The sequence below is a fragment of the Labeo rohita genome, chromosome 17 (genome assembly GCF_022985175.1).
Source record: "Labeo rohita strain BAU-BD-2019 chromosome 17, IGBB_LRoh.1.0, whole genome shotgun sequence".
Classification (NCBI taxonomy): domain Eukaryota; kingdom Metazoa; phylum Chordata; class Actinopteri; order Cypriniformes; family Cyprinidae; genus Labeo; species Labeo rohita.
In genome coordinates, this window is record NC_066885.1 from 3,196,846 (window position 1) to 3,224,380 (window position 27,535).

The window sequence follows — 27,535 nt, forward strand, 5'->3', positions numbered from 1 at the left end:
GAGGAATCAGAAGTATGAGGAAAAAAACGAAGAAACTCTCGAAGTCCAACAAAGATGTGATTGTAAAACTTGCTAAACTGGCTTTCAAACAGCTGATGAAGGGCAATGTGATGTTCTATGAGGAGGACCTGATTGAAAGTGGCATAGATGTCACTGACGCCTCAGTGTATTCTGGGATTTGCACTGAGATCTTTAAGGAGGAATCTGTGATTCATCAGAGGAAAGTCTACTGCTTCATTCATCTGAGCTTTCAGGAGTTTCTAGCTGCTTTCTTTATGTTTTACTGCCATGTCACCAAGAACACAGAGTCACTGAAGTCATTTCTGAATAAAATATGCCAGCATTGCAGTCTCTCTCTGTATAGTCTACTAAAATCAGCAGTTGTTAAAGCCTTACAGAGTCAAAATGGACACCTGGATCTTTTCCTGCGGTTCCTGCTGGGCGTCTCACTGGAGTACAATCAGAGACTCTTAAAGGATCTACTGACACACACAGTGGACAGCTCAGAGACATTAAAGACAAACTCAAGGCTGATGAGCATCTCTCAGCTGACAGATGCATCAATCTGTTTCTCTGTCTGCTGGAAATGAAGTATCAGACTCTGTACAGAGAGATTCAGGAGTTTGTGAAATCAGAGAATCACTCAGTGAATCAGCTCTCTTCGTCTCACTGTTCAGCAATCGCCTACATGCTTCAGATATCAGAGGAGGTGCTGGATGAGTTTGATCTGAGGAAATACAACACATCATGTGAGTGTGGAAGGAGACTGATACCAGCTGTGGTGAACTGCAGAAAAGCTCTGTGAGTATTAATTTGTATGATTTATTGAGACACAGTAACGTTTTAATTCTGCCATCAAATCATGACTCTGATTTCTTTGATATGCCAGTAATTTAAAGGGAAATCAGAAGCTGTTTAAAGAGACATAACTGTCTGAGACAGATTTTTAATAGACTTAATTTTTAATCTCAGAAGTGTTTATTCTCATTCCACACAACTTGAGTAACCACATGAACGTGTTTAGTAAAATTTTGTCAAATTGCACATAATTTTATTTTTTTGCTGTTGTTTACCACATGGAGTAACAGTAAAAGCTACAATTCTTTTGGAGTTATCTGTCCTACTTCCTCCTTATTACTTGACTGTGACTCTGAAGCCACATATTTCTGAACAATGATGTCTTGCTAAAAAACATATTTCATCCTGTGTTATAGACTTGCTGACTGTAATCTCACTGATCAGTGCTGTGAAAGTTTGTCTTCATGTCTACAATCATCAAACTTACTGAGAGAGCTGGACTTGAGTAACAATGACCTTCAGGATTCAGGAGTAAAGCTTCTGTTTGATGGACTGAAGAGTTCACACTGTCAACTCAACATACTGAGGTAAGAAAATTGCAAATATCCAAGTATAGAGGTCTGGACATCGCTGCTACATTATATATGTTTACATGTATTTCCTGTTATATATCAGATTTTGTCATGGGTGAAATTGTACATTCATGACTTAAATTTTATGAGTACGGGTATGTGTGGGAATTGAATCACTGACCTAAGCATTGTAATTGCCAGTAGAGCTACATGAACCCATATGTTATACTGATGTAAGAACAAAGTTTCACACTCTCACTAATAGAGCGCTGCAGCCGTGATGTCAAAACCACTCTGTCTGGCCATATTTCCAGTCAATACTTAGAGTTTACCGTCTGATGAACGACAGAATATTAGTCACATAAAATATTGTCCCACCATCTCTTTATCTGTATTTAATCGTTTGTTTTAGACTTGCTTGCTGTAATCTCACTGCTCAATGCTGTAAAAGTTTGTCTGCATGTCTACAATCATCAAACTCACTGAGAGAGCTGGACTTGAGTAACAGTGACCTGCAGGATTCAGGAGTGAAGCTTTGATGGACTGAAGAGTTCACACTGTCAACTCAACATACTGAGGTAAGAAAAAAAGATAATCACTCGGTTATGGAATTAAAGATGCCATCTGCTCTGGTCCTGATCTCATGGGTGTCTGAATCAGCAGAAACCAGTGTGTCTGAAACCTGTTGTTTTTGAAAATTATTTATTAACTGATTACCTTTTTATGTTTGTGAGAAGTGGAGATGAACAGAAACTGTTGAGATAAGTGTATGAATCAGTTTAATGATCTCCAGTCCCAGATGATGTGATATTGAGTGTTTGTGTGTGTTTGTAGATTGTCTGGGTGTATGGTGACAGAGGAAGGCTGTTGTTTTTTGGCTTCAGCTCTGAGATCAAACCCCTCACACCTGAGAGAGCTGGATCTGAGCTACAATCACCCAGGACAATCATTAGTCAGACTGCTCTCTTATCCAAACTACAGACTGGACAAACTCAAGTATGTTCAACACTAATATCCTGTCATGTGTATTTGTACATGAATGCACTATATAACTCACATGTACAGCTGCAATCAAAATTATTTAACCCCATTGACCTGAAAGACATTTTACTGCTGAGAACTAACAAATGAATCAGTAAACCTAATTTACTCTAAACATTGATTCATTCAACCACCAAATGTCAAATTTTGGGCAGAATCTTTTATTCTTTATAACCTCTTCTTCTTGGTCAGTGGCATTTAGTAAGGTGTCCTGACATACTGTAAGGCCATGCTTGTTTAGTGCTCTTCTTGTGCTCTAAAAATAAAATGTTGTCATTTGCAGTAATTTGCAGGTTTTTCTTAGTTGCTCTGAGCAAACATTTTATTCCTCTTGATGATATTGTGCTTTTACTTAAGCGCTCTGAAAGGTTTTCTGCTACAACACAATTTAAACGTATGCATTATATTGACAGCTGTATCTCTAGGAACTTTTGTGCCCTACTATATAAACAAGTGATTTAAAAACGTTGAATAAGGGTTGAATAATTATGATATAGCTGTATTACACAAAATTTCTGTAACTTAAAAATATTACTTGTATATTGATATTATCACCTTTAATATGCCAATAAACTGTACATATGAAATTTAAAAAAAGTTCTTCAGCTTCAGAAAAGCATGCACTTGTGAATTATTACAGTCTTGAATAATTTTGATTGCAGCTATATATAGATCCATGCATATAGCACATATATAGACATACTGCACAGGAAAATAATGATGTGTTTGAACTGTGATTAAAGATGATCTTGATTCCATAGGTTTATATATAATTACAAAGTACTGTATAAATTCTTTGTAATTAAGTACAGTTTTGGATATAACAGCAGCATTGGAGAGTCAGACTCAGACCTCTGATCTGAAAACGTCAATTTAAAACTTGCTGCTAGGGCTGTCAACGATTAATCGCGATTAATCGCATACAAAATAAAAGTTTAAGTTTGCCTAATATATGTGTGTGTACTGTGTGTAATTATTATGTATATATAAATACACAAATTAATGTGTATATATATGAGAAATATGTTATTAATATACAAAATGATTTTATTTATATATAATATAAATTACATAAAAATTATAATAAATACATATGCTTGTAAATATTTCTTAAATATATACATGAATGTGTTTGTATTTATATATACATAATAATTATACACAGTACACACACATATATTAGGCAAACTTAAACTTTTATTTTGTATGCGATTAAACGTGATTAATCGTTGACAGCCCTACTTGCTGCTGCTCTAGAAAGTAAATTCTCATTGCTGTCAAAGACATGAAGCAAAAACAGATTGAAACAGGTCACAGATTAAATGAGAAAAAATGGTATTTGACCTCATGAAACAGAATAAAGCAGATCAGCTCAGTGCATCTGAACAGCAAGAAATTTTGTAGATGAATATTGGTTATTGAATAAAACATGTGCACAAATGAAAGAATGTAGACACAGATGATTAATTTTATATTTTTACAATTCTTTTTTTTTTTTTAAGTGTGGATCATAGAGGAGAGTTTAGAATTACAGCAGGACTACAGAAATGTAGGTCTCTTTAACAAACACACATACCTTTTGATCATGGCTTTTTTTCAGGTTTGTGTGTTATAAATGTAATCTCTCTTGTGTTCAGATGCATGCAATCTCACATTGGATCCAAACACAGCAAGCACTCATCTCACTCTGTCTGAGAGGAGCAGAAAAGTAACACGTGTGACAGAGAAGCAGCTATATCCTGATCATCCAGAGAGATTTGAGAGTCATCAGGTTCTGTGTAGAGAAAGTCTGATTGGACACTGTTACTGGGAGGCTGAATGGAGTGGCGCAGGGGTTAACATACCAATGACATACAAAGGAATCAGCAGGAAAGGACATGGTGATAACTCATTGTTTGGATATAATGAAATGTCCTGGAGTCTGAACTGCTCATATAACAGTTTTACTTTGTGGCACAATAAGAAAACAGACAAATCAGTCCCTTCACCTCGCTTTAACAGAGTAGGAGTGTATCTGGGCTGGTCGGCTGGCATTCTGTCTTTCTACAGCGTCTCTGACACACACATATTCGCACACTTACACACATTTAACAGCACATTTACTGAACCCCTCTATGCTGGATTTAGATTTTATTATCCTGATAGCTCAGTCTCTTTGTGTGAGATTAAACGGCTTCCTGTAGCCCAGGACACATCAAACCGAAGATCAGCATTCACAAGAAAAACACACAAAGCAGGCAAAGAACTTAACCTTAATCCTCACACGTAACTTTATCACTGACAACCACCTTGTTACTCCATTAAATTACTCTGTCTCGTCTTTCTCTACTTCTCTGTCACTCTTTTTTCATGTTCACCAATGACTCCTCTGTTCTCCTTTTGCTGAAACCTTCATGTCTCCTCTACACGCTTCTCCTCCCCATTGTCCTAAACATCCTACCTTGATAACATTTTCTCACTTTCAGTTCAGTCACATATGCTCTTCACAACAGTAAAACCAAATTAAGAGGAAATGGTGCAAGACAAAAGACCAACTTGACAAATCACCCATTATTTTCTTACTGGTCTGCTGCCTTTGACTCTGGAAACCAGCAGATCCTTCTGTCCACCCTTTCTGACTTCATCACAAGTTCTGCATTTTGGTGCCTTTTTATTCTTTCCTCGCAGGCAGATCCTTCAAGTTTCCATGCAGAGTCACATCAGCTGGATGGGGTTCTTGAAAGTTCAGTGCACACTCCTTTTATCTGTTTACAAAACCTTACTGGGCTCATTCATACTGGTGCACAGCTTCTTCTACCACTGCTATGCAGATGATACAGCTCTATCTGTAATTTCAACCTGATGATCCCACTGTCTCAGCTTATATATCTGCCATGTACTGTATCTCTGATGAAGAATTTGATGAGAAACATATCAGTTTGCCGTATTTGATTTTCAAATTTTGTCAAATCTTAGCACAGTTTAAGACATTAAGATCTCTTTTAAATTTCTTTCGTCATTTACAAATTCCTAATGAGCTCAATCCAAACCTTGTATGTTTCTTTAAATTTGTACCTAATTTAATCTGTTAATGACAAAAATTAACTTGAGCGCTTAGATAAGAGGTCTGTCTTAAATTTAATGTTAAAAAATCTTCATTATGTAAAATGAGTGTGAAATCTTGTTTTTAGAGTGTGAATAATGGAAGTGAGTTCAGGCTGTGTAGTTATGTACAGTAGTGTAGATGTAAGAAATAAATGAGGTGAACATAATGGTGTAGATGTCCTTCCGCAGATGTGCTGGTGTAGATGTAATTCTTTGTTTTCAAAACCGCAGCTTTTTTTACAGGCAAATGCAGTATGATGTCACTGAAACTGAACCTCTTTGAAATGTACTGCCAGGATGAAGATTTCCAGAACCTCCAGTTGCAGTGTTTTTTTTTTGTTTGTTTGTTTTTTAATTATTAATGCTCGAACAACATATACATAACAAAAGTGCCAAGGGTATACACAAAAGATATAAAAAGTACATATATATATATGAAGAGTTCAGATGCAAAAGCCCCTAAATCCATCTGACATATTTCTTTAAAATGAGCACTTCTTTCTGGCTACTTTGTATAGGTTTCTAAGTAAGTACTGGTACTTCTGATTTGGCTGAGCCTGGAATTTAGCGAGTTTAAATTAAAAGTATTTGATGGACGTATACTTTGTATCAGGAGCATTCACTCAGTATCATTAGATTAGAGAAGGCTTTTAGCTGGTTTTGCATCTGAACTTTTCATATATATATATATATATATATATGAATATATATATATATGAAGAGTATATGTATATATAATGTATTATGTACAAAACCACATAAACTATACAAGAATATAAAGAACCAACAAATAAAATAAATTAAAAAATAAATACAAGAAAATAAAATACATACGCAATAAAATAAAATAAAGAAATTATAAATCACAATCATTTAAATGTATCAAATAAATACACCGTTTTTACAGCTTTTTGGTTTGTACTCTAATAGTACTTACATAAATATCTCATTCTTTAAGTACCACAGGAAAAAAAAGGTTTCCGATTGCTGAATTTACGGTGAATATGAAACTTAACAAGTATAATCAAGAGATTGATAAGGTAAGCCTCATTTTCCAGCTTCTTGTCATCCGGTTGCAGTGTTTTTTTGTTTTGTTTTTTTAAACGATATTATTTATTTATTCCTTTTGTGTGTGTGTGTTTCCCTTTTATTATTATAGGATCCGGCTGCAGTGTTGTTAAATCCGGAGCGCTTTTTCATTCTTCTGATTGGCCAACACGGCTTTACAGTTAGGGTTATATCGCCACCTGTTGGTTTGCAATGCTCTTGACAGCGCTTCATATTGTGTTTTTGTGTAATGTGGATGCGAATTATTATTATTTATTTTTTTAAACGAAGGAGGAAAAACTCCAACTCTAAATTTTATTATACCCGTGACTGTGTAGACCAGGCCTTTTTATACAGATCAGCCGTTTCTTACCTAGGTGCACAAGGGATGATCCATGTTTCATTAAAGATGAAGGGGTTGGGGTATATATTACATTTATGCAGTGTGGAAATTGTGTTTTACATCGCATTTAATCTTGGTGCTCAAACATTAAAACTGCACTGCGGCCTTGTACTGCATATGTTTGTTTAGAAAGATGTTTTATGTTCTTTTGTGTTGCCAAAATGGTATACCCCTCTCTTGGATCAATGGTATATTCCCCAGGTGTTGCGTTGCGGTCACTGTCAGTCTGCAGGAATCATCCAGGAGAGAGGTATGTGTGTCTGTTCATGGACAACTCAAACAAGCTCCTAGAGCAGGGGTGCTCAACTCTGGTCCTGGAGATCGACTTTCTTGCAGAGTTCAGCTCCAACCCTGACCAAACACACCTGAAACAGCTAATTAGGATCTCAAGGAGCGCTTGCTAATTACAGACAGGTGTGTTTGATTAGGGTTGGAACTAAACTCTGCAGGAAAGTCGATCTCCATGAACAGGGTTGAGCACCCCTGTCCTAGAGCATATTAAATAGAGGTTACGATGAAATCAGAGTAAAATTTGGTAGCGATACTGTTGTTGAATCAATTGTGTGTTAAATTAAAGGTTGTTCATGTTAAGTACAAGTATAAACTGTACCGCTTTAAACATGTAATTGTGCCGTATTTTAAGCACGGTATAACACCTAAAGTGTCAGTTTACGTCTTGTTTTCATTTTTATACATGCATGAAGAGTCTGGTTAATGATTATATGAGTCTTATGCTGCCTTCGCGTGTTATAGGATATTTGAGTGTAAGTTAATGTAATTTGAATATGAAGTCCTGATTACGAGCTTGTCGCTTTTAAGTGTTTAATTGTCCGAAAGAATAAAATGTAGACATTCATAAACATTTACCGCGCTAGATAGATTTCTTACGATTCTGGAATTTCAGTCAAATAACTGTTACATGCTTATTTCACTGTTTACAAAACACACCATATGCTCCAAATGATTATTCATATGTAGCCTATAAATATACACTATTTTAGCAACAAGACGAGGTGAAGTAGTAGTTGTGGAAAAAAAAAACTTATAAAGAATAACACCGTGTAGCCCGCCCAACTTGGAAACTTGGAGTTTTACGTTAGTAATAAACGATTTGAATTGCGCGCCAGTAACTTGTGGTGCATTGTGGGTAATGTAGTTTATGACTCAAAGCGTGTTATATTAGTTAAGGAAAAAAAAAATAGGTGTTCATTTTTGTTTGTTTTATTAATTTCCAGAAATATTATTATTAGGTCTATATAAAATAATATGCTTTTGCTGAAATGCTGTACACATTATTAAGTGGAACAATTTAAGAAACTTAAAAAAAGAAAACGCATCTTGTAATGTGAGTTTGCAGGAAAAATTCTGAAGAGAGGTTTTTTTTGTAACACTGTCCCATTTTATTGCTGCGGTAAACACCCAGACTTCACAATTTTCAGTTTTTTTAATTTTCCCATTTTTTTCCCATTTTTCCCATTCTCTGTCACCCGTTTATTGAAATGCACACTTAATATGTGACACAACTCGATATTCACATAGGACTAATTTAATGTTTATTCAATACATGACAACTTTTGTTAATATTTAAATAAGGTTTTAAAATTGGAGGGTGATTTTAACTGGATGATTTTCGCTCTGTACTTTCATAGTAGGTTAGTATCCCTGCTTTTTGGTTCCGAGAATGTTCTTGTCCTTACTGCCTAATCATACAATGTGTAAAATATGTGTAACCTATTTCAAAATAAGGACAAGATTTTTGATATCTGGAGCTAAATGAAGTATTCTTTTTTTGTCCTTATGACAGATATCTATACATTTTAAAATAGTATTTATTTAATTTTGTTTTTCTGTTTTACAATTTATTATGTACTGGTGAATAGTAAGTAGTAGTAGGGAGAGCAATGTAATATGAGAATGTGTTGCAGTTTTTCAGTCATCCTTTCTGCAGTTACTTTGTTCTGTCAGTAGGTGGCAACAAATGATCGCATGATGAACCATTCAAAGGATTCATTTAGCTAAAATAATTCTTCTTGTGGAGCAAAAATAGCAAACCCTCATTTGGTGTTAAAAATTACAGTCAGGATTTACTAAAGACACGCATTGGGAAATTCTTGTTGTTGAAAAGTCCGGGACACAGTTATTTTTGTCACTATGCAGTTGTAGGATTTTTACTTTTAACTGGTAAATTTATAAGAGGAGAGTATTTAAATGAATCATGCAATGTGATTGACTAAGATTTGTGCTTGTCAATTCACTGGTATTTGCAGCATTATTTACCGCCCCCCCAAAAAATTATGTCTGAAGCAAGTGGTAATTTGCGCTGCTCTTGGTAGATTGTGCTGATTGTTATGGAAATTAGATATTTCGTCTCTGTTCTTTAATGTGCATCTTGTCAGTAAATCACCCATAGAATTTTCCCCTCCTATCAGTATGAGGGCTTTTATGGAGTTGCGCTTTAATGCTAATCTGCTCTCTTTAGTAAATCTGGCCTCAAGTAGCCTTTGATATTTTGTCTAAAATGTAAGTCAATATTAATATCTTGTTTACTGCACAGTTGCATACAGTTGTAATCAGTGTATGTAGCAAAATGTACAGGTTTACCGAAACTGATATAGCATAATTAAGACATTCATATTTTTATTAAATGTTTCATTCTGTATGAAGATGTATATTCTTTTATTTTCCTGTTTTGTGTAATTCAGTAGTGTTGTATGTAAAATGACTCTCTATAAGAAGAAAGAGGAGGATGATGTTTACACACACAAAGTAGCATCTCCAGAGCCCAGCTGTGTGTCTATGAAGAGTGACGCATCCATGGGATTAGGGCCTAATCTCTGTGATGGAGCAGTGACCTTTGACCCTGAGTGAGTACCTGAGTTCAAACTTTCATGGAGTCATTTAGATGTTGAATCCTAAAAACATTGTTAATAGGGCTGTCAAACAACTAATCACGATTAATCGCATACAAAATAAAAGTTTGAGTTTGCCTAATATATGTGTGTGCACTGTGTGTAATTATGTATATATAAATAAACACAAATTAATGTATATATTCAAGAGAAATATGTTATTTATGTACAAAATATTTGTATTTATATATAATATCAATTATTTAAAAATTATAATAACTACATATAATTGTAAATATTTCTCAAATATATAAATGAATGTGTTTGTATTTATATATACATAATAATTACACACAGTACACACACATATTAGGCAAACTCAAACTTTTATTTTGTATGCGATTAATCGTTTGACAGCCCTAATTGTTAAAGCATGTAATTTGAGTTTTTATCTAGTGCTTTTCCATATGAAGCTTTTCAGCAATGCTCTAAAAATGCTATTGCAACTCCCAGTAACAAACCAAAGGCAACAGTGGAAAGACATAGAAATTGTTAGGACAGGCAGTAGAAGTCTCCTGCGATGATTAGATATGTCATGGTCTTAGGGCTCCAGACTGTGACTAAAACCTTCACGTTTGCAACGAAAAATATAAATTTGTGAATGATAAATTTACATGTTATGACTTAAATATTTGCATCTAATGTCTTTTTTCCAGCTTGTTTTGCGATCACATCTTTTGGTATGTTGACGTAATAAACTGAGACGATGTGCATCAAAGTTTTAGTAGGGAAAAAAAAACTTTCAATCAGTCCTCATCTCTGAACACCAGCATTGACCGCACACCTGCTAATGAAAAAGCAGGCTCCAATGGCAGCATAAGAAAGATCGAAGATGACGGATATGTGTGAAGTAAAGTGCAGAAAAGTAGTGTCTATTTCATGCACAACTTGAACAAACTACAACAGGTACAGCTGTCAGCTGTGTACATTAACAATTCTCATTTAGAATCAATACTTATGACTTCTTATCAAGCTCTATAGTCTATATCAGGGGTCACCAGACTCGGTCCTGGAGGGCCGGTGTCCCTGCAGAGTTTACCTCCAACCCTAATCAAACACACCTGAACCAGCTAATCAAGGTCTTAATAGGTATACTTGAAACTTCCTGGCAGGAGTGTTGAGGAAAGTTGGAGGTAAACTCTGCAGGACACCAGCCCTCCAGGAACACGTTTGGTGACCACTGGTCTATATGCTCAAAAATCTACCAAATTTGGCACTCCTCAATTAAAGTGGCACATGAATCCATCAAATCTTTTTCTACTACTATAGTACAAAATAAACATGAATGGACATCAAATGGTATATTATAAGATAAAGTACAACTTACTAAATGTCTCATGTAATCACTCATTCAGTGTTTCAAACCATGTGGCATGCATAAGCTTATTAGTCAGTTAGAAAAAAGTAACTATAACGAGGAGCAATTTGCTAAATATATGCGCTATATTGCATATTCATGTTTTTACTTAACCTGTTGTCTACATGATAACAGAATGCAAGGAGCTAAAAATAAATTCAACACCTCCTATATAATTTAATGTTACTAACAAAAGAAAAACAGACTGGATGTGTGCAAGACGTATAACAACGTTTAAAGGGTGCGTTGAGGAGGAGCCCAAACTACAATCAGTGGCCAAGTGATGCTGACATAGTTATGATATTGGTACAGATTCTGTGTACTAAACAATTTTTTGTGACTGTATACTTTTTGTGACTCAAATTGGAAAAGACATGTAGTTCCCAGTTTAATTGAACTATAGTTCCCATGGCATCTACAAGATACATTAAAATGCTTATAATAGGGAAGTAATGCTGTAAATGGAGGGAGACATAAACATGACAGTGTAACTAAAATGTGTTACGGCCTGAATATGTCCAGGGTGGGGGGACGCAACAGAAATAATGCTTGGTGGAGATTGGCAGCGCGGCGGCTGGGAAACGCCGTCTCCGAAACAAATAAAACTACCATAAGAACCCAAACAACTACAGCCACTATCGCAAAAGAGAAGTGTTTATTTACAGATTTCAAAACAAAGACAGAACAAAAGGGCGTTGACTTCAGAAGGGGGCAAGGCCAAAATAACAAACATAACAAAACTACCTGTTTTATAAAACAACTACTTAAGCTTCAAAAAAGAAAACAAAATACAGCTGATTAAGCTAACTCCCTAACTAACCAAAAACAGGAAAAAATATAAGCTAGAAAACAGATGTTCACACACATAAAGCAGCATCTCCAGAACCCAGCTGTGTCTCTATGAAGAGTGATGCATCCATGGGGGTACAACCTAATCTTAGTGATGGAGCAGTGACTTCTGAGTAAGTACACTGTCATTTTAGAGCTAAATTGTTTTGTGGAAACATTAAGATAAGGAATTTTGAATTTGAAAATTGTAAATCTTCAGTTGGTAATGTTTTCTTTGTGTAGTGCTTTTCCAAATATGCTTGAATGTGATATTATGTTTGGTGATACTGTATCAATTCTCTCTTTACACTAATTCTACACAAATTTCTATTAGGGCGAATCTGGCAATACGATACGCATCACGATTCAGGTGTTGCGATACAATATGTTGCGATACATTGCGATATTGTAAACAAGGCAATGTATTGGGATATTTCTTCTTTTATGATTTTAGGAAAGCTGTAATTAAGGACACACCACACACTTTACAATTTAAGTTTACAGTTCCAACTATGTCAGATCTTTCTGATCTGGACTTAAGAATTACATCTGCGTAATGTCAATAAAAAAGTGCTTACAGGATTCTTAAAGAAAACAAAAGAATTGTAAAACACTACAATAAATACAGATATTGGACATTCTAAGAACCTTTTTGTCCTGAGAATTCTGCAAGTTTTGGATTTTCAGTTTGGATGCAAGCACCGCCTCAAATGCACAAAACAGCCCCAACACGAGAGAAAGCGGCAGGCAGCCATGCGGCTACCCCACCGCGCCTGGCGCGAAGGCCCTTTTCTTTTTTTTTTCTTTTTTTTTTTTTTTTTTTTTAAATATCGATATTCTGTTTTTGAGAATCGATACAGTATCGCCAAACAAAACATCACGATACACATGTGTATCAATATTTTCTTACACCCCTAATTTCTATACATTTCAGATTTATGGCTGTGCGTTTTTTTTTTTTTTAAACTGTGATCGATAGATCCTAGTTCACTAGTTACCACCAATAGAGGAAGAAAAGAATTATACCAGCTCCTGTCATGGTGTACAGAGTTGCAACATGGACTTATTTTGGGTCCCACTATATAGAATGTCAAAAGGGAATCAAGAAGAGTCATATTGTTTGCGAAATAAGCAATACAAAAATCAAATACTCACAATGAATCTAAGAGCACACTTAACATCCCAGCGCTGCCCACACTGATGAATATGGAAATATAAGCTGTGCATTTTCTTCTAAATAATAAAATAAACAAAAAGAATGATTTAAGATATTTTTGGGGACCAGTAAGATTGAGAACCACTGGTCTAGTTCATGTTGATGTATAAAAAGCAAACGCAGCAAAGGAACACAAAGATGTTAGTATAAATGGGTACTTCTGTTAAGTTGTACCCGTTCTACCAGGAAAAACTCAATGGATTTTCAAAAGTATGTGAAATATGTAAAGTTTACAGCATTGACTCTTGAAAATGCATCCAAGACTTTTACACACTGGTTTGTTATTGTGGGGACATTAGAGGCTTTCTAGTAAAACCTGTTGACTCTTTAATTTCTGGCTGGTAGACATCTGTCACTCTGCAAACTAACAGCCATTAATTCAAAGCACTGATGAGGTTGCTTGGCAATAGCAAGACCTTCTATACTTTATAGCTTGCCCAGTTTACTTTAAGACAAAGTAAAATTTATTTTTTGTGTACTATGGATAAGAATCCTGCAGCAACTGTTATTGTCAGGGTGTCATTGTACCTTTTTCTCAGTTTACAACTGTTAAATATTCTGTTGTACTGAGCGTTGTCTAATGCATGCTATTGCAGATTGAACAGTTTGTTAATCTGCTGGATCCATTTTTTTTGCTTCTGGTGGTTGGTGGATTTCTGTTTTTCACACTCGGTTTAGCATTATAACATTCTGTGTCACACTGGTGACAATCTCAGCAGTACTGGAGAAGGTGAGCACAAATGCAGGCTGATAAAAGACACACAGATTAAATACCTCAACATACTCTTAAATTATAAACTTTAATTTGCATTAATCAACAGCGAACTTGCTTCAAAACTGAGTAATGCTCATGAAAAACACATGACCTACACTAACAGAACTGCATTAGATTTGAGTAAGACATATTTATATTTGACAGTAGTGGAGCTAAATGCAATATGTTTCTGTTCTGTTTGTTTCAGTACTGCCTGTAAAATCAGTCTGTCTGAGCAGAGAAAGGAGTTTTCTGCTCAAAAACGTAAAGCAGCATCTCCATCAACTGTGTTTAAAAAGAAATGCAGATCCATGCATCATCTCCCTGAAGTCAGTGGTGGAGCAGTGACTTTTAACCCTAAGTGAGTATCACTGTGTTTCTGATGGAAACATTTGTTAATTTTTCTGGATTTTAATCCCTTCTCAAGCTCTCCCTAGTTTGGCAGGGGGTGCATAAATTACATGTCTGAAATAAAAAGGTTGGTGCTCTTGAGGCCTTCTGACAGTTTATGCGATTAATAGTATGTCTTTGCTTACAACTCAATTTAAAGCACCACTGAGTGCTCATAACGTCCAGTGGTGCTCTAATGTGGATTTTGGCCATATGGTGAGACAGAAATATATTATTTGTAGAATTTTATAATCGGCTAAATGCTGAACCTGTTTAGCATTCTCATGTAAACTTTGTATATTCTTATTCACCCAAAGCGCACAAACCATACATACTGTCATAATCTTTTATTTATAAGCTGTTACAGATGTTTTGAAGTGTTTATGTCAAAGACAGAATGTGAAAGTTTATGCTTGTGACTTGTAATATAAATGATACTTTGCTGCATTTCTCAAAATTCAGATTTTTCCCACTTCCTATTTGGAAATAATATCAGAACGCCATTTGAAGTTGGATATTCAACCTGTGAACTTGAGACAGATCGATCAGCCCCGACCCCAGCAAGACGTGTCACTTGGCGTCGCTCCCAAGATGGCAGCAAGTCTTGCTTTTAACATGCAAAGTGTGAAGATACCTTATGACTAGGGCTGTCACCAACTAAAAAATGTTCAGATCAACTTATAGTCGTTCATGTTAAGTGATTAGTCAACTAATCGCATATTTGTATTAATAAACCATGTAATTCATAATAATGAGCCTTTTCTAGTTTAACATTAAAGACTGGTAATGATACTACTTTCCAGGGGCATTTCCTCCAAGTATGCAAGGGAGGCAGTGTCTGCTCTCCTCAAAATTTTTATTAAGAAAATAATGAGGCTCTTCACGAGCCTCTTCTTGTTGACTAGAAGTTAGTCAACTATTAGGGAGCAACCCTACTAATGTCAAACATAAAAACAAACCTAAACATTAGACATCTGGATTAACAAATAGATAATAAATAGTATTGTAATTTGTGCTTTTCATCAGCTGTTTTCAAAACATCTGTTTTCAGATTCATAGATCCAGGAGAGACAGAAAACTATGAGCCTTTGAAGCCACAAATCATCAGATAACACAATTGTGTGGAAAATAAATAGAAATGATTCTGAAAAAAGAAATATGAAGCAATGTTTCTCAAAGCCCTCATGGATATTGTTCGGTGAACTCCTGTGAACTCAAATTTGAGCTTACATGATTGAATATGGATTTGTCTTATGCTATTCAAATAATTATAGATCAATTAATTTGTACTCCTGACATAAATTATGAAAATACTGTCACTGTAACTGTTTTATCATAAACAGTGGTCTCATATCGATACTATAGTCTTAAATCTTTATAATGATACACACTTTGGGAAGTTCAAATGAAAATGTCTTGTGTTCTGTTTCTGCAGAAATGATGTAATCAGATCATTGATGCCCCGTCTCACCTGCACTAACTCTGACTGTCAGACCCTCATCATGCAGAGAGTGAAAGACCAGCACAAAGCCAGCATGAAGAACAAGTATGAGAGCTTATTTGAGGGAATCAAAGAACAAGAGAATCAAACCCTCCTGAACAGGATCTACACACAGCTCTACATCATAGATGGAGAGAGTGGAGGGGTGAATGAAGAACATGAGGTTTTACAGATGGAGAAAATACCCAGAGCACAACACTCACTCCAACACACTCAAATCTGCTGCAATGACATATTTAAATCCTTACATCAAGCAGAACCCGAGGAGCAAAGAAAACAGAAGAAAGACAAAATCAAGACTGTTCTTACTAAAGGCATCGCTGGAATTGGAAAAACTGTCTCTGTGCAGAAGTTCATTCTGGACTGGAGTGAGGGAAAAGCCAATCAGGATGTAGATTTCATGTTTGTGCTTCCATTTCGAGAGCTGAACTTGATTAAAGATCACCAGTACAGTCTTCACAGACTTCTGCTGGACTTTCATCCTGAACTTCAAGATCTGGAATCAAAGATTTATGAGGAGTGTAAAGTTGTATTCATCTTTGATGGTCTGGATGAAAGCAGAATTACACTGTTTTCATATTATGAGAAAGTTTGTGACATGACTGAGTCGTCTTCAGTGGGTGTGTTGATGTCAAACCTCATTAGAGGAGAGCTGCTTCCCTCTGCTCTCATCTGGATCACCTCCAGACCAGCAGCAGCCAATCAGATCCCCTCACAATACATCAAACGTGTGACAGAAATTCAGGGCTTCAGTGAGACTCAGAAGGAAGAATATTTCAGGAAGAAAATCAGTGACAAGCATCAAGCCAGCAGAATCATCTCACACATTAGAAGATCAAGAAGCCTCCACATCATGTGTCACATCCCGGTGTTCTGCTGGATCTCAGCCACTGTGCTTGAAAACCTCCTGAAACAAGATGACAGTCCAGAAATCCCTCAAACTCTGACTGAAATGTACATCCACTTCCTGCTGACTCAAATCAACATGAAAAATCAAAAATATGATGAGAGAAAACCAAAGAAATTCCTGAAGTACAACAGACCTGTGATTGTGAAACTTGCTGAACTGGCTTTCAAACAGCTGATGAAGGGCAATGTGATGTTCTATGAGGAGGACCTGATTGAGAGCGGCATAAACTTCACTGATGCTGCGGTTTATTCTGGGATTTGCACCGAGATCTTTAGAGAGGAATCTGTGGTTCATCATAGAAAAATCTACTGCTTCATTCATTTAAGCTTTCAGGAGTTTTTAGCTGCTTTCTATGTATTTTACTTGCATTTACTTGGGAACAAAAAATCACTAAAGTTGTTTCTGAATGAGGGCAATATGTGGAAAAAATCCCTGTATGAGCTACTAAAAGCATCAGTTGATAAATCCTTGAAGAGTAAAAATGGACATCTGTATCTTTTCCTGCGGTTTCTGCTGGGCATCTCACTGAGGTCCAATCAGAGACTTTTACAGGATCTACTGACACATACCACGAACAGCTCAGAGACAATCACACAGTACATTAAAGACAAAATCAAAGGTGATGAATATCTCTCAGCTGACAGATGCATCAATCTGTTCCTCTGTCTGCTGGAAATGAAGGATCAGACTTTGTACAGAGAGATTCAAGAGTTTGTGAAATCAGAGAATCACTCAGTGAATCAACTCTCTCCGTCTCACTGCTCAACAATCGCCTACATGCTTCAGATATCAGAGGAGGTGCTGGATGAGTTTAATTTGAAAAAATACAACACATCATGTGAGGGTAGAAGGAGATTGATACCAGCTGTGGTGAACTGCAGAAAAGCTCTGTGAGTATTAATCTGTATGGTTGGAGATGAAACCGAATGTGTCTGATTTGTTGAGACACAGTAACATTGAAATTCCTCCATCAAACCATGACACTTTTTTTCTTTGACATGACCATATTTTTCCCAAGCACATTCTAACAATTTCAAACCACTGTAGATTAATTTTTTTATCAGTAGAACACTAAAGATGATTTTTAGCACAGATCAGTCGTTTTTCTTCAAAAGACTTTAAAATATCATCAGGAGAAACGTATTGATTTTGTCTCGCCTGATATGCCTTGTTTTTTAACTTTCAAGTGACATAACCGCTGACTTGCATTTTATGAATCACCAAGGACCACGGTTTCACTTAAAAATCTTCTTTCTTGTTCTACTGAAGAAAAAAAAGTTACCTACATCTTGAATGAGGGTTTATAAATTAACAATAAATATTCATTTTTGGGTGAGCTATCCCTTTAACTCTGGTTATCATTATTAGCTTTTTTAACATTCAGTGCACATGCATGAATTGTAAACCAGGAGGGGCATAACCTAAAAAAAAGTGAACTTTGAACACATGCGATTGTGGCAGTTGCTTGCCATCCTCTGCAACTGACTTGTTAGCATTACAATATTGAGTTTATCGCGACAGACCTAATAAGCAATGTGCAGAGATTTAGTAAAGTGCATTTGTTGAAGTATCATATACTTTTGGTGTTTTAACACCACCTATGGACAGATGACCTATGAGTTCTATAATGTACTTTTCTTTTTTAAAAGTAAAAGGAAAATTAGGCTTGTCCTGAAATTATTTTTTTTATCATGCAATGGTAATTGAATAAAATAATGTAATGTAGACAGTAATGGATAAAAAACAACAACAGTCCAAATAAGTAAATATAAATCATAGACAGAAAAAAAATAGAACATTCATCTTTCAAGGCAGCAAAAGAAAGACAGTGTTAAACTGAAGATGAATTATCAGGACTTGAATGATACAGAGGTGGTTAAAATAATATTTTATGTGTTCTGCACATGACACTCCTGTCATCAGGAGACACCGATTTTATCAGCCAATCTCAAATGCCAAAGCACTGATTTTACATAACAGTGCAGAAAAATGAGAGATGTAATAAGAGACAATGCAGATTAAGCTATTTTACTCTACAAGTATTTTAGCTGAGCCCATTTCATCCTGTGTTATAGACTAGCTGGTTGTAATCTCACTGATCAGTACTGTGAAAGTTTGAATTCATGTCTACAATCATCCAACTCTTCAATGAGAGAACTGGACCTGAGTAACAATGACCTGCGGGATTCAGGAGTGAAGCTTCTATCTAATGGACTGAAGAGTTCACATTGTCAACTCAACATACTGAGGTAAGAAAACAAAAATATTCACTTGATTATGAAATTAAAGATGCTATCTGCTCTGGTCCTCATCTTCTGGGTGTCTGCAATACATCAACAGACCCCACTGTTTCTAAAGAATATTTGTTCCAGTCTGTTGCATTGAAAACAAACTGGAAAAAAAGCGATATAAATATATTTTCAGTATATTACCTGCTGTATATTTAGGATCAATAATGAAATTAAAGATACCACGATTGTCCTCTGCTCTAGTCAGAAAAAAAAAAACATATCAGTACCAGTCACTGCAGTGCTTCTCAAATTATGGTACAGCTACATTAGAATAATTAGAGATTCAATGGAAAAGTATACTGAAGAATCCCATGATAGCTATATAATGATCTTTGTACTCTGGTCTGTTTAGGTTGTCTATCTGTAATCTCACTGGTCAGTGCTGTGGAAGTTTGTTTTCATGTCTACAATCATCAAACTCACTGAGAGAGCTGGACCTGAGTCACAATAACCTGCAGGATTCAGGAGCGAAGCTTCTGTCTGATGGACTGAAGGGTTCATGCTGTCAACTCAAACTGAAGTAATAAAAAATATTATGATTATAAAATTACAATTGTGTTCAAAATTTTGTATATAAATATGTTAGAGGACTTTAAACTTAAGAGCAATTTTTAAAAATGACAGGACTGCACTTTTAAATTAGATTAAGGAGCTCATTTTAAGGTTATGATTTTTGGTGAATACTTCTCTTCATTTCTTAATGTAGGATATAACCATTGAAACTATGTTGTTACACCATTTACATTCAGGTCAAAAATAATTTTGTTAAAATACCTTTAGTCTTTTTCCTACACTCACGCACATTTCGTGTTTCTCACTGGGACTTCATTTCGTTGATAAGTTTAGGATGTTTTCAGCAGTTATGCATTATAAGTTCAAAGAAATTTCTTACAGGTAATTCTCATAGTATGATCTTATCCATTTCATGTAGTGATGTTCAAAAGTTCTCGTGCTATTTTTGTTGTTTTTTGCCATAGTTCTTTTAGAATGTTATCTTGCAAAGAATTTTTTAATTGTGTAATTAACACAAAGGTGGTTTAGTAAAAACATGGTAACCTTCAAAACATGTTATTACTGCTGTTGATCAGATACAATATGTTATTATTTGAAAACTATTAGGTTATGACTATTTTATAAGCTTACATTCCACTGGGTCAAAAAAGACCAAGGAATATAAAAGGTGTCTACATGTTGGTGTTTTTTTTTTTTTTTTTTAAGCATTACAAGGGTGAAGCTACAAAAACATATAAATTATAAATAACTGTTATAACAACAAAACAGTATCGGACTAATTTAAACATTTAAGTTGATTATGAGCTTTGCAAATCAGATTTTATTGCTAATTTTTAGTTGAAATGTGAGTTTGGCCAGTAGTTTGAGATTTCAGTATTTCCCCATTCAGTTTGGTCTTGTATTTTTATGACTGAAAATTCCCAAGAGTGAGTGCATTGATGTTAGTCGCGTGATTAATACAATGTACAAAATGCAATGTAACTATAGGTGTGTTCGACTTCATCCACGGCTACAGACGGTGATCAACGAGAGTAGCCGAGAGCAGTCGTGGGTGGAGTTGAAAACGGAGGCGTCAAGACGGACACTTTTTACTCTCGTTAGTGAAGCTCTCGCAGCGTTTGCATGCACTATCACAGATGAAGTTAATTAAATGCAATATTTATCAAATACACAGACTTTTCAAAAGCATTTTCGTGAGCAACAGAAACACGTTTCATATACTGCTTAATACAGCGCCATCTGAATAAGAATAAGAATAATGATCAACATAAACATATACTATTTAAATACTAATAAAGTGGGGTGATATATGCTTTTATCAGTGTTTTATGATAGATCTGACTCAATATAACATTGCGACTACAGTAAAAACACTTTTAATGTTCTAAAAACACAGATTTGTGAGTATTATCGGATTTGATGATGTTTAGAATAAATCCGAAACACACGTGATCGTTGTCATGCGGTGAATCTGGCCAATAGTGAAACAGCCATGTGGTCATCAGAGCTCCTGCAGCCGCTCTGAAGAAACTACGGCGGCTGAGTCAGTTGGCTGCTCTGGAATCGCTATCGCGGTACTTTGATGCCACATGTGACAGTCACGAGGCGTCGGCGCCTCTCAAGTCGGACAAAATTTCTAACCGGCATGCACTGCTTCAAGTCAGAATTTGATTGAGCTGCGCAGCGCTGCGTTAAGTCGAACACACCTTATGTTTTAATCCATCTACTCTTTATTTAACCATATTTCATTCTCTGTTATAGACTTGTTGGCTGTAATCTCACTGATCAGTGCTGTAAAAGTTTGTCTTTATCTCTTCAATCATCAAACTCACTGAGAGAGCTGGACCTGAGTCACAATAACCTGCAGGATTCAGGAGTGAAGCTTCTGTCTGATGGACTGAAGAGTTCACACTGTCAGCTCAACATTCTGAGGTAAGGAATACGGATAAAGAGTCACTTGGTTATGAAATTAAAGATGCCATCTAAAGTTTCATTTGATTGTGCCTTCTGCTCTGGTCCTGATTTTATATATCAGCAGACCCCAGTGTGTTTGAAGACTTTGGGTTCGTATTTCCTCCAGTCTGCTGCATTTAAAAATGATTCATTCACTAATTAAAATGTTAAAGTTATGAGGAGCGCAGATGAATAAAACTGTTACTGAGATCAGATCTGCTTCATTAACACACTGACATTGAGTAAAACAACTGAACTGAACCTGTAATCAGTGATCTGTGGAGAAGGTGCAACACTGAATTAGTGAATCGTTTTAATAAAGTGGAGTTACACTAAATATAAGTTACACATGAAGCATATTTCTCTCATTGAATTTTCTGCAAGAAATGAGAAGTTATATAATGAGCGTTTTTCAATAGAAATCAAAATACATTCTCTGTATTTCAGAAAATGTACTTCCCTGTATTTATGTATTCATAATATACTTCTATACTAATATACTAAACTACATTGACTTTCTTTGTCCTTTCTAAGGCAAAAATATGGTGTGTGTTTGTAGATTGTCTGGCTGTATGGTTACAGAGGAAGGCTGTTGTTTTCTGGCTTCAGCTCTGAGATCAAACCCCTCACACCTGAGAGAGTTGGATCTGAGCTACAATCACCCAGGACAATCATTAGTCAAACTGCTCTCTGATCCAAACTACAGACTGGACAAACTCAAGTATGTTCAACACTAACAGTCATCCTGTCATGTGTGCTTGTACATGTGGGCACTATAAAGTCATTGAAAAGTGTTATGTGTAAAGATCCATGCATGCAGAGAACACATACAAACTCAAAGATCACAGTCTAAATAAGAAGAAATTATGTTTGATCTCATGATACTGACTAAAGATTGGCTCAACAGCAATAGACTTCTGTAGTTAGTATATAAATATCAGTTATTGATTAAAACAATTGCATTAATGAAAGAATATGGAAACAAATGATCAGTGAATTTTGGAGATTTTGAAGACAAGTTCAGTCTAAAATAAGTCGTCACTTACCCTCATGTCAGTACAAATATGTGTTACTTTTTGTAATTTTTGATAGTGTAGCAAAGGGCCACATGAAAGGTTATTTTGTTGTTGTTTGTACACAGGATTTGTGTATGTGTATGTGTTTGTTTTTGCTGTGTTCTGTAAAATGCGTGTGACATGTTTTGTGTTTATAGTGTGGATCATGGAGGAGAGATCAGAATTGCAGCAGGACTAAAGAAATGTAGGACACACAAACACACACACCCCTCTTAATCAATGCTGTGTTACAGTGTTTCCCCACAGGATTTTGTGAGACTTGTACCTGGACTTTTAGGTGGGCTCTAACCTCTGTTTGTGATCAGGGGTTAAAGTAACTAATTACAAATAATTTTTTGAAAGTTGGTGCAGTGGTGAGCACAGTACAACAAATCAAGTGCTTGAGTAAAAGTGCAGATTTATATAATAAAATATTACTCCGTAAAAAACACTTTATTTATTTATTTATTTATTGTGCGGGGGAAAAATGTGTTGACAAACAATATAGGGTACAACGGTGCTAAAGGCACCCCCTAGCAAAAAATAATGTGCTTCTCACTGTGCACAAAGTGTATGATTGCAGAAAAATACACAGGTTTTTTTGAACATTGTAGCTGTGTGAAAGGCAGGGGATGATGCCTGCATTTTTTTAACAATTTAATAGGGTATCTGCAGGATTTTATTTTAAAATTAAAACTAAATTTAAGACTTTTTAAGATCTGCACAAATAAGCTTGATACGATAAAAGTATTAAACCACTTTTAAGAAAGGAGATGAATCAAAAGTATGAGTTATTACATTGATTTAAACAATTTTTATCAATTACATTAATTAAATGACATCTTACTGTCTTAATTGTTTTGATTTTTTTTTATAATGCATTAGCTTTTTGCCAATCCACTGGTTCACATTTACTACTCAGTGTTTGCTGTGCAAAATTAAGGGTTGATTTTCACACAGGTCTGAACAAAAATTGCAAAAACTGTGTGACATTCTCAAACTTCCATACAAGTTTATAAAGGTTTTTTTAGTTGCACTGTTCTGACTTTATTATGTGCAACAATAGCTCACTCACTATTCATAAATGACAATTTAAACATTGCACATTAACTGATTGTAAATCTGTTTTTAATGACGTAAACGTATACATTTTATCACTGTTAAATGATGCATTTTAAAAAGTTGGCAGTGCCAGTTAAATCTGGTTAATATAGGTATTCTTTGTTCTTAAACAGAAAAAGAGAACATGACTTACACTACGTACATTGTTTTCTACATTTTTATATTGCAGTGTAGAGTGTTTATTAAGTTCAATTGACAAATGCTTTGCCAAAGCAATGGCACAAAACAATATTAGACATTTTTTTTATGTTACTATGAGAAGTGTACTCTGTTAATGTTGTAATGTCTATTCTTGTGTTCAGATGCATGTGATCTCACACTGGATTTAAACACCGCAAACACTCATCTGTCTCTATCTGAGAGGAACAGAAAGGTGTCACATGTGGAAGAGAAGCAGCCGTATCCTGATCATCCCGAGAGGTTTGATGAGTGTCTACAGGTTCTGTGTAAAGAGAGTCTGTCTGGATGCTGTTACTGGGAGACTGAAATGAGCGGAATGGTTTATATATCAGTGGCATATCAAGGAATCAAAAGGAATGGAAAGAGTAATGAGTGTGTGTTTGGATCCAATGGAAATTCCTGGACTCTGAACTGTTTTAAGAACAGATTTACTGTCAATCATAACAAGACCACAATCATATATGGCTCTTCTTGCTCTACCAGAGTAGGAGTGTTTCTGAACTGGTCGGCCGGCACTCTGTCCTTCTACAGTGTCTCTGACACACACACATTCACACGCTTACACACATTTAAAACCACATTCACTGAACCCCTCTATGCTGGATTTGGGGTAGAAGCTGGTAGTTCTGTGTCTCTGTTACCCCTTTTATCACCTGCATGAACCGGGTGCAAGTTCAGAGCCAGTGCTATTGCCGGTTTCGAGTTGGTTCGATTGGCGAGCCTTGTAAGAAACAATTTGCCTTTCCATGGGCTAGAAAGCCACAGCAGATCCAGATCTAATGTCTCTAAATATGTCTTATCTTTTCTAGCAATGCTAGCATGGCAGCACTAAACAAAAACACACAAGGCTTGCTCGAGATGTGTTGGCGCCAATAGGCGCATGATACCGTAGCACCGCGAGCAGGGCCTAAAATTAACACTCGCCAAGCACCAAATGGGAGTGAAAATCTGCGTTGACGAGTAAATTTAACAGTGCCAGTCGCTAAATGGCAGGTAAATCTGTAGTGAAAACAACAGCCAGTTTTTAAAGAAAAAGTTTTTGACATAAGCGAGTAAAATAATCTTTTCCGAATACAGGATCATTGAGGTTAGCTGTTCTGTCGTAAGCGACAAGAGCGAATCAAATAATGGAAAACAAATGGCTGATAAGGTCAGAGCAGTGTGATGGTCAGCTTGTCCCTAGACACAGTTCTAATAACTTTTACCTGAGAAGATATTGCTGTTTCAGTTCACAAGAATATATTTTCCCTTTCTTTATTCTTCACAACCCGAGAATGTGGCGACACATACCTGTTTTTACGCCACCTAAAAGGTGCAGTAAAGTATGGTTTGAAAGGCTGCACATTCAGCTGTATGCATATACTGAGCCTCTTCAGACAGCTCACCAGTAGCGCTTCAACAGACGAAAACGGATAAAAGTGTTTGTCAAAATGCGCTGTTTTGGTGAATTACCTCACAGACGTATTCTTAAATGAGTTATAAAGTCTTAAATGATCATAAAGAGTTTGGAGAAAATCAGATATATGTCAGATCCACATCATGTGCATCAGATTTTAAAGAGACCACACTGCTTTTGAAGTGAAACCTGCGAAAGCCTGTCACTTCTCTAGTCGCTGATTAACTTTTGTAGCTTGAATACAGATTATTCTGTATAGTATATGCATATAAAATGTATTGTTTATGTGAAGATTGTTTTAAAATCACTCAAATTAAAAGTTATATATTTCCTAAAAATAAGAACTAACATAATTCAATTATACTGTAATGCTCAATGGCTATAATTAATAGATAAAATTAAGGAAAAATACATTTAATAGAGACACCAGTAGCAGGACAAATCAGATTAAAACATTAAAACATTGTAAATATGTTTAGTCATTGTAGTAGTAATAACTGCCTGTTTTTGCAAAAAGTGTTTCATGGCTGGTGAGAAAAAATTGGCCGGTAAATTTTATCACATCACTGGCCATTGGCAGGTTTGGCAAAAAGTTAGTAACAGGCCCTGACAGCAAGAGTGATGGCTCTGGCTCTGAACCAGCACTTAACTGCCTTGGTGGAAAAGGGATATGTGTGATATTAAACTGCTTCCATCAAGAAACAACTAAGACACAAAGCTGAGTGAAAGAATCTTATCTCCTTTTTTGACTCACACAGCTCTAAATGAAACAAATGAAAGATGAAAAATGAAAGAAAATATCAGAGTATGCAAATGAATCAAATTAATTTAAAAAAAAGAGCTCAGAAGAAAACATAAATATGTCACTTTTAAAGCTTTATACTTTAAAACTTATATGTATATATTTTCCAGTTCATATAATATGTATGATTATATAAATTATAAAATTATTATAATTCATATAATATGAATAAATAATTAGTTGAAAAAAAAAAGCAATTTTGTCTCTAAAATTCTGTGACTGTAAACTGCTTTAATTGAAGTGAGATATAAGTGGCTTTATTGCAAAGCTGATTGGTCCGATTTGGGTTTGTGTCTCTAACCCAGGATAAAACCTGCTCTGGAGCAGGGTAGCCGTGTAGCTACCATGGTGACCAAAAGTGGTCAAAACCAACCCACCATACTTAGCCTGAAACATCAGAGTTCAAACTAAATCTGAACTTACCTGGGTAAAAAAGGAAACAGGCCTCAGATCAGCACTGGCCTTCAAAACACTATTACAAAAGTCAAAGGCTGTGGAGCTCATCTTCCTATACAACTGATCATTGTAATTTTTAACCAATAATAAAAGTCTAATTTTAAACAAAATGTTTGTTTTGGTTTTTTTTTTCATTTGTTGCTCAATATCATTCAACACTGTTCAATATACTGTTATAATAGTATATATTCAGAGTATAAATATCTGACCTACCTGACCTAATATGCAGTTTATCAATAATATTTTTGTCATTATGCATTTATAATGATGATGTTGAATATGTGGTTGTGTCTCTGGTCTGCTGCTGGTGTCTGAGCTGCTTTCACATGCAGTGATTATAAAGGAGAAGGTTCCTGCGCTTACGTTGGAAGATAAACTCAGGAGGTTTTGTTTGTGCTGCAGCAGCTAAGAAGAGAGATGTGACAACAGTTGCTGTGATTTCAGGTGAGAAAGAGCTGATTAAATAAGCACTAAATGCATGACACAGATATAATACATCTAATTAAATATCTAACTAACTAAACTAGTGTGCTGTTATGAACTATTGCACTGCTGCTCTTGTACTAGGTATTAACAGCATTAACTTACTGTTTATTGAATAGTTGTATAGAAGCAATGTCGCATGTTTGTCCACACATTTATTTAGCAAGCTTCTAAAAATTGGTACTCACTGTTGTTGCCAACTATTTTGACAATAATGGCAATATGTTGAGTTATATAGGGGACAGTAAATATACACTGCTATACAAGTTGCACATTGACTACTCTAAAATATATCCAAGTTTCTTTTCTATAGTATTGTCCCTTGAGAAGATATACTAAAATGATTGCTGAAATGTGAGGGGTGTGCTCACTTTTGTGAGATACTGTACTTGTTTAATTAGTGACACTTAGCCTGCATTTTAAAATCTTTATTTGATTGTGGCATCTTTTTCATTTTATTTAAATATGGCAAAT

The 27,535-nt window shown here is 35.5% G+C and overlaps 2 protein-coding genes across 3 annotated transcripts in view; both read left to right on the forward strand.

Annotated features, from left to right (window-relative positions):
• The window catches only part of LOC127180121 (NACHT, LRR and PYD domains-containing protein 3-like), a 47,633-nt gene extending 41,637 nt beyond the window's left edge, over positions 1-5,996 (forward strand). The window contains exons 3-5 of one of the 2 annotated variants that reach the window (XM_051134081.1): positions 2,205-2,366; positions 3,914-3,960; positions 4,049-5,996. In XM_051134081.1, the coding sequence (XP_050990038.1) occupies positions 2,205-2,366; positions 3,914-3,960; positions 4,049-4,680 (841 nt within the window). In that variant the 3' untranslated portion in view covers positions 4,681-5,996. The remainder of the gene's footprint in view (positions 1-2,204; positions 2,367-3,913; positions 3,961-4,048) is intronic. The other variant, XM_051134078.1, reaches the window with a different exon arrangement.
• A 1,184-nt stretch (positions 5,997-7,180) lies between these two features.
• On the forward strand, positions 7,181-26,617 carry LOC127180120 (NACHT, LRR and PYD domains-containing protein 3-like). The gene is made up of 10 exons (XM_051134077.1): positions 7,181-7,195; positions 9,648-9,809; positions 14,218-14,370; positions 15,835-17,700; positions 18,886-19,059; positions 19,454-19,621; positions 21,376-21,546; positions 22,127-22,288; positions 22,781-22,827; positions 24,047-26,617. Exons 2-10 carry the CDS (start codon positions 9,664-9,666, stop codon positions 24,583-24,585), a joined length of 3,426 nt encoding a protein of 1,141 aa, XP_050990034.1. The 5' UTR covers positions 7,181-7,195; positions 9,648-9,663; the 3' UTR covers positions 24,586-26,617.
• The last annotated feature ends 918 nt before the right edge of the window (positions 26,618-27,535 follow it).

Coding starts and splice junctions, on each gene's coding strand:
- LOC127180120 (XM_051134077.1), top strand. CDS start 9,664: ATGACTCTCTATAAGAAGAAAGAGGAGGATGATGTTTACACACACAAA. Junction 19,622..21,375: donor TGCTGTCAACTCAAACTGAA/GTAATAAAAAAT, acceptor TCTCTGTTATAG/ACTTGTTGGCTGTAATCTCA. Junction 21,547..22,126: donor TGTCAGCTCAACATTCTGAG/GTAAGGAATACG, acceptor GTGTGTTTGTAG/ATTGTCTGGCTGTATGGTTA.